At 48.5% G+C, this 10,230-nt stretch overlaps 1 protein-coding gene across 1 annotated transcript; it reads right to left on the bottom strand.

The window, feature by feature from the left end:
• Positions 1–308: 308 nt before the first annotated feature.
• Positions 309–6,523, bottom strand: LOC130458065 (uncharacterized). Its single transcript, XM_056820977.1, is given in 5 exon segments — positions 309–2,298; positions 2,547–2,729; positions 2,942–4,043; positions 4,176–4,561; positions 6,280–6,523. Coding segments are annotated over 5 exon segments (3,318 nt in total). The 3' UTR covers positions 309–895.
• Between the last annotated feature and the right edge of the window lie 3,707 nt (positions 6,524–10,230).

Below are 10,230 nucleotides of genomic sequence, written 5' to 3'. Positions count from 1 at the left end.
TTCATTCTTTCCACCTCATTTGTAAATAAAAGCTATTCAAAGTCATTTCGACTTTGAGCAATAATACTTTAAATTTGCGACTACCATATTATTTATAATTTTTATATATCTTAGTCAACCCATTAAAATTTAATTACTACATCTTTTGGCAACCATTAATTTTTTAATCCTTACAGGGGGCAGCTAGGTGACTTAGTGGAGTGAGAGTCATATCCTGCTGGGGACCAGCCCCTTACGACCCCTGAGAGGGGAAGGGGGAGAGAGAGAAGGAACGGGGAAGAGAGAGAAAGGTACGGACAGCTCTCACATAGTATGCAAAGAGAAGTCGTTTATTGAAGCAAAAGCATGGTATATATATACTGTGGCTAGGAGGACAAAAGGGTAGGAGGAATGCAGGCACATTTGGTGTCAGAGGGGCCCAGGGGTTTTACATCCTTTACTGAGGAAATAAGGTTAGGAGGAATGTAAGCACATTTGGTGTCAGGGAGAGGGGGATTTACAACCTAGGAGGAATGTAAGTACATTTGGTGTCAGGGAGAGGGGGTTTTACAACCTAGGAGGAATGTAAGTACATTTGGTGTCAGGGAGAGGGGGTTTTACAACCTACACCTGGAACTAGTTAGGGAAGACATCCTGTTTTAAGGGAGGAAGGGAGGTATGTTATGTTTGCACTATTTCTAGCCTGTTGTCAGGTTCTATACAATTCCTCCCTTTTCTTTTCAAAAGAGGGAGAGGGGTTCTGAGAGAAAAATGGATTTGCAGAACTATCACAACATGGTCTTAAGCCCGTCTTGAAGAACCCTTTCGGAGGCGGCTCCTGTCTTAGGCTATGCGGGGTATTTCCCTAATAGCCTCCACGCAAGGGCAAGGGACCCGCAATATTCCCGTCGTTGGATTACCGTCCCGAGAAGTGGAGTTGGTTGTATTGCTCAGTGGAGGGGGAGGTGTGGCCAACCGTCTCTAGGTGGTGGTACTGTACCATAGGGAAGGCCTTCAAGGATGATTCAATGGAGCGAGTGACCAGCCGTGTGATAGTTTTGAAAATCCAAGGGCCAAAAGTCAAAGCAAGGATAAAAACTATGAGGGGGGTAAGGAGGGTAGAGAGGATTGCAGAGAACCATGGAGAACTAGGCAGAAACTGTGCATACCAAGGGCCGTTTGTTTCCCTATCTTTGCGCCTCTGTTCAAGCTCTTTCCTGAGTTGGGCTAGAGAGTCCCTGATGACGCCGGAGTGGTTAGCATAGAAGCAACATTCTTCTCCGAGGGCGGCACAGAGTCCCCCTTCGCGGAGGAAGAGGAGGTCTAATCCTCGTCTATTTTGTAAGGCTACTTCAGCAAGGGAAGCATGGGACTTTTCCAAGAAATTTATGGTGGATTCTAAGCGGGCAATGTCTTCATCTACTGCTGCCCGTAGATGATTGTGGGATATGTGTTGGGAAGTTAGAGCGGCTATGCCGGTCCCTGCACCGGCGGCGCCAAGAAGAGCGGCTATCGTAACGGCGAGGGTTACCGGTTCTCTTCTCCATCTGGGGTTTTGGAGTCGTTCCCACAGGGGGAGGAAGTCCTGGTCGGGCCTAAAGGTGACACGTGGTATAATGGTGACCAGAATGCACACGTCCTCTAGGGCGGTGGAAGCCCAACAGGCTTGAAGGCCTGCTTTCACGCAAAGCCAACGGGTATTACCAGGGGGAATATAAAATTTGCAGTCATTCCTAGTCACGAAGGACACAGCACAATAAGGATTAAGTGTAGCATTTTTGCCAATGCAAGTGCCGTTGCCTCCGATGATAGGTATAGTAAGGGAGGGATCATCATTATCCCAGTGACAAGCAGAGGGGTTGTCAACCTTAGAGCACGTAAGATTATTATCGGTTAGGGCATAAGCTTCAAGATAGGGCGGGGACGCGACTAAACAAAGCCAGCAATTGGTCGTGAAGTTTGGGAAGGAATGATTAAGCGCGGAAAAAGACGCTTGCAGGAGAGGGAGGTACGGGTAAGGGATTATCGGTTTCTCCTTAGGGATAGGGGGTAACAGGGGAGGAGGAGGGGGTGAAGGGAAGGAGATGGGGGACGAGGGAGACGGTCTAAGTTGGGGAGCGGATGTCGGTGTGGGGGGGTGAGGTGGGTGTCGGGGTTTAGCGGGTCGGAGGGCCTTGTTTGGGCCCTGAATGGAGGGGGGGGTTTCCTGAGGGAGTTCTTTCTTGATGAAAAACAGTCCTCCGGGGTCATCTTCTGGTTGGTAGGAGCGGAGTCCCCAAGTTCTTCCTAGGAGCCAGCTGTCATCGGTGGGTTGTAGTACTGTAAGGTTGAGATATGAACAGTCAATCCATAGTCCTTTAGAACCCTCCGCGAAAAAGCACCCGAGCTGTGATCGGGGCTTACAACCCGAGGGTCCCCAATGAAAGGAAAGGAAGGAGTCTAATTTGGGGGGAGTCCATCCGGTAGAGCGAGTCTCACATCCCCAGTAGGAGCAATAGTATACATTTGGGCGATTACAATAATGCTTTCCAGGATTGGAAGAAGGGCAAATGTAATAATCATTATACGTGAAGTGTGATGTAGGGGCTCCGCGTTTTTCCGGTAGGCATGGTCCGTCCTGTTGAATAATTGTGCAGGGGAGAAAGGTGAAGCTGGGTGCTCCAGAGGTGGTTGTAGTCTGGATAATAGAGCTACTGTCCCAGCTGCTAAGGGTCCATTTCCATGGACGGTGGGATTGGCGTTGTGCGGTACTCAGAGGGGGGGTGAGTAGGGAAAGAAACAATAAAATTTGAAGGCCCATAATGGTCGTGAATGTTCAAGGGTCGTTCAGACTGCGAATGTAGAGGGTGATGTGGATGGATTCTATCAGGGCAGCAAGAAGGCCGAGGATCGCGAAGAACAAGGAGGCAGCCAACAGTGTTCGCAGTACAAGGCAGGATGGATCATGGGTTTCACGCATTACCTGTAAGACAAGAGGGGAGATTTTTCGCAGGGGTAGACCCTGGGGGAAGGTGATTATCTGGGCTGAAGGGTTTTGTTAGACGTGAGGGGATCCAGCGAGCAGACTGCTCCCTTTTGTCGAAAATGCAGGCTGAGCCTTTGCCCCAGGTCAGAACAGAGTCAGGGCCGTTCCAACGGCCCGTGAGGGGATCACGCCATAGGACCTGAGCGAGGTTAGAGGTGGTGTGTGGGTGCCAAAAACGGTCCGCGGCAGAGCGGCCCTCCGTATCCAGGGTGAGGAAGTTAAGGGCAAAAAGGGCATGTGCCAGCAAGGTGGTTTGGTTGCCGCACAAGGGGTAGAGGGTCTCCTGAGTTTTTAGTTTGAAAATGGTATTTTTCAGTGTTTGGTTTGCTCTTTCTACAATACCTTGCCCTTGGGGATTGTAGGGGATGCCAGTAATATGTTTTATGCCTAATTGAGCACAGAACTGTTTAAAGGAACGGCTTGCGTAGCCAGGACCATTGTCTGTCTTAAGGGTCAATGGTCTTCCCATGACTGACATGGCGAGAAACATATGTTTGATGACATGTTTGGTGGCCTAGCCAGATTGTGCCGAGGCAAAAAGAAACCCACTAAAGGTGTCAATGGAAACATGAACATATTTCAATTTAGCAAAGGAGGGAACATGAGTAACGTCCATCTGCCACAGGTGGCCAGGGAGGAGGCCACGAGGGTTGACTCCAAAATGAGGTTCAGGTAACAGCGTAAGGCAATTTTTGCAGCTTTTCACTATAGCTCTGGCTTGCTCTCTAGTGATTTTGTAGGCTAAGCGAAGAGTATGGGCGTTAAGGTGGTGCAGTTTGTGGGCTTCAGTAGCAAGGGAAATAGGGTCTAGCGAAGGGACTGTAGGTACAGCCAGAGCGGCCAAGCGGGTATATTGATCCGCAAGGTCGTTTCCTAATGCCAAGGGGCCTGGGAGACCTGAATGAGCACGTATGTGGCCTATAAAGAAGGGGTGGGACCGTGCTCTGATGGCTTGCTGTATTTTGGTGAATAAGAAAAAGGTGGCTGTTGTGGGTTGAATAACAGGAGTAGCCTCAAGCCGTAGTAGGGACTGAACGGCCTATCGACTGTCAGAGTATAGATTGAAGGGGGATTCAGGCAGAGAGATAAAAACAGTGAGTGCTGCATAGAGTTCAACCAGTTGTGCAGATTGATAAGGAGTGTGGACAGTATGGGGATAATCATGCATAACAATGGCCGCGAGGCCTGTTTTCGAGCCGTCCACGAAAATCGTGGGCGCTCCGGGAATGGGAGATGACTGCGTAATACGGGTTAAGGTGAAGGGGGTAAGGGTAAAGAATTGTAAGAGTTTATTACTGGGCATGTGATTGTCAATAGTGCCTCCATAGGATGAGATAAGGACGGCCCAATTATCATTCTGTGTTTGCAGCCATCGTAGTTGCTCTTTATTATACGGGGAAACAATATGATCGGGCTGGCGGCCGAAGTGGCGAGTGGCCAGGCGGACACCCATCATAATAAGCTGAGCAACCAGGTCAGGGTAGGGGATCAGGATCTTCCTAGAGGCTAGGGGAAGGTGTAGCCAAATGAGGGGAGAAGGGTCCTGCCATAGGAGACCTGTGGGAGAGAATTCGGTGGAAAAGATGATTAAATAGAGGGGATCCTTAGGGGAGAAGTAACCGATGTTCTGTTTGGCAATTGCCTGTTCAACTTTTTGTAAGGAGATTTCTCCTTCGGGTGTTAGTGATCGTGATGAAGAGGGGTCGGTATCTCCGCATAGAATATTTTCTAGGGGGCGGAGGTCTGCTTTTGCAAGGGCGAGATAAGGACGAAGCCAATTAATATCCCCTAGAAGTTTTTGAAAATCGTTAAGTGTTTTTAGGGTGGAACGATTAAGCGTGACTTTGTGTGTAAAGAGATGATCAGTCTCGAGACGGAATCCGAGAAAAGAAAAGGGATATTGGACCTGTACCTTATCGGGGGCAATTTTAAAGCCTCTGTCCTGTAGGGCTGAAGTAATGGTTTGAGCGATGGTCTGGGTCAGTTGAGGGGAGGGAGCTGCTATGAGAAGATCATCCATATAATGGATAATATATGCGGAAGGGAATCGAAGCCTGATGGGATCTATCGTCTGAGCAACATACTTTTGACATAGGGTAGGAGAATTGGCCATTCCTTGAGGCAAAACTAACCATTGAAATCGGGGATTGGGGCCAATTTGATTGACTATGGGGATAGAGAAGGCGAATCGAGGGCAATCCTGAGGGTGAAGGGGAATGGAGAAAAAACAGTCCTTTATATCTATAACTATTTTGTGAAATCCCTTAGGGATAGCTGTAGGTGATGGGAGTCCGGGTTGTAAGGCGCCCATGGGAATCATGGTTTTATTAACTTCCCGTAGATCTTGTAGTAGTCTCCACCCTCCAGCCTTCTTTTTGATAACAAAAATAGGTGTGTTCCATGGTGAGGTGGAGGGCTCGAGGTGGCCCAAAGAGATTTGCTCCTGCACCAGCATGATGGCGGCCTGGACCTTTTCAGAGGTGAGGGGCCACTGGTCGACCCAGACAGGGGAATCAGACTTCCAAGTTATCTTATCTGCCTGGGGTGCAGGAGGACCAGTGGCCTTTATGAAAAATTTTGTGACCCAAAGCCTGCTTTATCTCTATTGGGTGTAAGGGAGATAGGTTGAGGATCGCCCTGTTCATTTTTGCCAAGCCCTTTTCCTGGGAGGAAGCCAGATTTAAGCATCATTTGTGTGACAGGGTCGCTGGGGCTCACCATGAGGAGTCGCATTTGAGCGAGAATATCTCTGCCCCAGAGGTTAACGGGGAGCCCTTTGACTATATAGGGTCGAGTCGTGCCGGTGTTACCCTCAGCATCTCTCCAAGTAAGGAACTTTGAACTCTGAAGTGTGTGATTGACTTGCCCTATGCTGGACAAATGAGTGGTAGAGGGCTGAAGGGGCCAGGCACAAGGCCAGTGTTTGTGGGAAATGACCGTGGAATCAGCCCCGGTGTCAAGTAGTCCGATAAATTTCTTCCCGTCAAGAGACAACTGGAGGGTGGGACGGGACTCAGTGATTTGTTGTGCCCAATAGATGTTTGACGATCCTGGGGACGAAGGGCCCCTTGTCTGTTCAATGGTAGGGAAGTCACCCACCATGGGAAGGGGAAGGGCTTGGGCTAGTCGGTGGCCAGCAGGGATAGTAACCGGGCCATGGGGAGACTCAACAATGAGCTTTATTTCTCCTGTATAGTCATTGTCCACTAATGTGGGGTGGACCACAACTCCCTGTAGAGTAGTGAGTGCCCTTCCGATGATTAAGAAGAACATACCAGGGGGTGGTGGACCAGTGACACCGGTGGAAATGACCTCAGGGCCATCCTCAGGGGTTAATATTCTGGTGGAGGAGGAACAGAGGTCCAAGCCTGCGCTGCCTGTTGTGGCTCGAGCAAGGGTGAGGGGAAGGGGCTCCCGAGGGAGCCCCGCATCCCGTTTCCCTGGACAGGTGGAATATTTTGTCCATTTGAGGTAGTTTTGGAGCGGCAGTCGCGGGCCCAATGACGCCCTTTCCGACATTTCGGACAGACGCTTGGGGGCGGTCTCGAAGGCACACCCGAGGGGCTGAAAGGTAAACTAGGGGCAGCCTGATTGGAGGGACATTCACGAGCAAAATGTCCGGGCATGCCGCACTTAAAGCAATTACGGGGAGCGTTCTGTCGGGTGGCTTGAATGGCTGCTCCAATAGCTAAGGAGATAGATTTGTTAATTCTGTGGTCATAAGAGTCAATATCATTACATAAGCGGATCATGCCGTTCAGATCAAGCTCTCTAGATTTTCCTCTAAGGGCGGCCTTACAGGCAGGGTTGGCGTTTTCAATGGCCAGGTGTCTAACCACTGGGTTATCGGTACTGTCCTGTCCCAAGACCCTTTCTGTTGTCTCTAAGAGTCTGGCTACAAATTGAGCATAGGGCTCGTTTGGTCACTGGAGGATTTTAGAGATCGGGGCGGTGATGGCCCCGGAGGCAGGGACAGCGCGCCATGCGGCTAAGGCGGCGTGGGCAGTTTGCATGAGGAGGCCAGGAGGCAATCTCAATTGCACGGTGTCAGGGGCATAACGACCACGACCGATGAGTTTGTCTACTGTCCAATTGGCTGTTTGGGGGTTTGTGAGATTTGATTTTGCTTGATTTTCTACCCTTTCCTGAAACTCTGCCTTCCAGGTTAAAAACTGGCCTCTAGACAAGACAGATTGTGTAACCTTAGTCCATTCTGAGGGGAGTAAGTGCCCATCTCCCCCGAGACTTTCCAAGATAGAAAGGGTAAAGGGAGCATTAAGGCCATAGTTTTTTACTGCTGAATGGAGGTCCTTAATCTGTTTGAATTTAAGTCTTTTAAATGGGTGGGCATAGGGCCGGATTGTATCGGTGGTATGGACCCCTTGATTCGCTTCTTCATCCCCCTCCTCTCTGTCAGATTCAGAGGAAACGGGGGGTGAATTTTGGTAGGGTTGGGACAGTTCGTCAGGGATCTCCTCTATGTCTACATCCTCCGGGGTGGTACCGGTGGTGGTCCTACGCCTGGTAATTACCGGGAGGGCCAGGAGGGGCTTTTGTAGTTTGGAGGGGTTGTTTTTAGGTTTTTTTGAATGTGAGATTGGTTTCATGGTGGCGACCTGAAGGTCATGTAATTGGCTTGTTAAGTGGCCGATCTCATGTTGTAAGTCTATAAATTGTTTGAGATCAGTGATTTGCTTAGTTAATTGAGCAGTGGCTATCTTTAGGTCATTTGTATTGGGAAGAGTTGGTAAAATCGAGGAAGGGTAAAGCGGATTGTAGGGAGGGGGTTTGTTTTTAAGGAAGTCTGGAGGGTGGTATCTGGCTGCCACCTCATCTAGTTCAGTCTGGTATGCGGGATTGAGGGTCTCTGGTGTATTGCTATCGTAAAGGACAGGATAGAGAGCGGGTCTGTGGGAGGGAGGCAGTGGTTCTGGTAAGTGTGAGGGGGTGTTAACAGGTTCGTCTAATTCAGGGGTTTCTTGAGACGGGGTTTTGTATTTTTTATCCATGTTGTCTAATTCAGGGGTTTCTTCAGTCTGTTTTTTACTTTCCTCAATAGCGTCCTCAGCAAGGCTGAGGAGGTGGGAGACCTGTGCGCTGGAATCAGCCTCTTTAAGGATGTCCCGAATCAGGCCATAAAAGGTAAAGAAATCCTCAGGGATGGGCTGACCTGAGCGTGCAAAATCATTAAGGTCTCGGCCAACCTTATCCCAAGTTAGGGGGTGAATGCCAGGGCCATGGAGAATGAGCCACGGGCAGCGTTGTTCAATAAAGGAGAAGAAGCGCAACAGATCTCTTTTCTTAACTTCTACATTGCGCTCTTTAATTCTTTCTTTTAATTCTTTTATAAACAGAGCTTCCTTAGATAGTGTTTTCCCCATTTTCAGTCACACACAAGACTCGCTTCCCTGGTTTCCTGGCCGCCGTGCTCGCGCAGGGACGGAACCGCAGTAATCCCAGGTCAACACTCAGAAACAGGTCAACGGCAGTCGAACCGCGAGATCAACTCTCCACGAATTGGCCTCTCCCCTTTGGTCAAAGAGGGGTCCCTTATATTTGAGCGTAGGCGTGCCGTATAAGCCCCGGCCAGGTTCCCCGAAGGGGCACCCTATTACTCGTATATATAAGGGGACTGTTATTCCGTTGCCATCAAAACACACATACATTCAACCATTCACACAATGGGGTTTGAGAGGGAGATATGAATGGGACAACTTACCCTTTTCCTCAGGATCGTCCGATCCCTACCCGTTACTGTAGCCTCGGTTTCGGCGCCGAACTTTTCCTCAGTTGTCCGGTGGTCGCTCAGGCCCCACGTTGGGCTGCCAGATGCTGGGGACCAGCCCCTTACGACCCCTGAGAGGGGAAGGGGGAGAGAGAGAAGGAACGGGGAAGAGAGAGAAAGGTACGGACAGCTCTCACATAGTATGCAAAGAGAAGTCGTTTATTGAAGCAAAAGCATGGTATATATATACTGTGGCTAGGAGGACAAAAGGGTAGGAGGAATGCAGGCATATTTGGTGTCAGAGGGGCCCAGGGGTTTTACATCCTTTACTGAGGAAATAAGGTTAGGAGGAATGTAAGCACATTTGGTGTCAGGGAGAGGGGGATTTACAACCTAGGAGGAATGTAAGTACATTTGGTGTCAGGGAGAGGGGGTTTTACAACCTAGGAGGAATGTAAGTACATTTGGTGTCAGGGAGAGGGGGTTTTACAACCTACACCTGGAACTAGTTAGGGAAGACATCCTGTTTTAAGGGAGGAAGGGAGGTATGTTATGTTTGCACTATTTCTAGCCTGTTGTCAGGTTCTATACAATATCCTGAAATGGGAAGTCCTGGGTTCAAATCTGGCTTCAGATAATTTCCAGCTATATGACCCTGGGCAAGTCACTTAACACCCATTGCCTATTCCTTTTGGCTCTGATGCCTCGGAACAAATACTCAATATTGATTCTATGATAGAAGGTAAGGATTAAAAAAAAAAGAACCTAGGCTCATACATTTGAAACTGGACAAAGCCTTGGGGCTCATCTAATCCAATCACTTCATTTTATAAATAAATTTACTGAGGCCCAGAAATTGACTGAGAGACTTGCTCAAGGTTACATGGGTAACCTGATAGAGCCAGAGTTGAACCTGGGTCCTCTGACTTCATCTATCCTTTCATCCATTTATCTTTTCAGCTATGCAGTGTCTGAGGCTAGATTTGAACTCTTAAAGACAATCCATCTTGACTTTAAGCCTGGTGCTTTGTGCACTATGGTACCACCTTGCGGGGTAAAGCTGAGCCTACTAGTTATAGAACAATGATGGAATTTATAGTCTTTTAAGATAACTCAAGCCTTCAATCTTTACAACAACCTTGTAAAGTATGAGCTATGGATATTAACTATTTTATAGATAAGAAACTGAGGTTCAGAAGTGAGAGGTTAAGTGATTTGTTAATCAGGGTCTTACAAAAGTGCCCATGTCAGGAATTACTAACACCAAGTCCTGTGCTCTATCCACTATGCCACACTTATGTGTGTATAAGGGACATGTGGTCTGACATGCTCTGAGGCAGTAGCATTTGCATTGGCTCTTCTTTTATTCTTGGAACATACTAGGTGCTAAATAAGTGCTTATTCTTCCTCTTTCTATTCTCAAAGATATATATATTTACATATATATATTTATATATTACCTGGAGTGGTAGTGGTAGTTGTGTAGTGCAGTTATTATTAT

Source organism: Monodelphis domestica, chromosome 3 (genome assembly GCF_027887165.1).
Source record: "Monodelphis domestica isolate mMonDom1 chromosome 3, mMonDom1.pri, whole genome shotgun sequence".
Classification (NCBI taxonomy): Eukaryota; Metazoa; Chordata; class Mammalia; order Didelphimorphia; family Didelphidae; genus Monodelphis; species Monodelphis domestica.
This window is presented reverse-complemented; position numbering and strand designations above follow the sequence as displayed.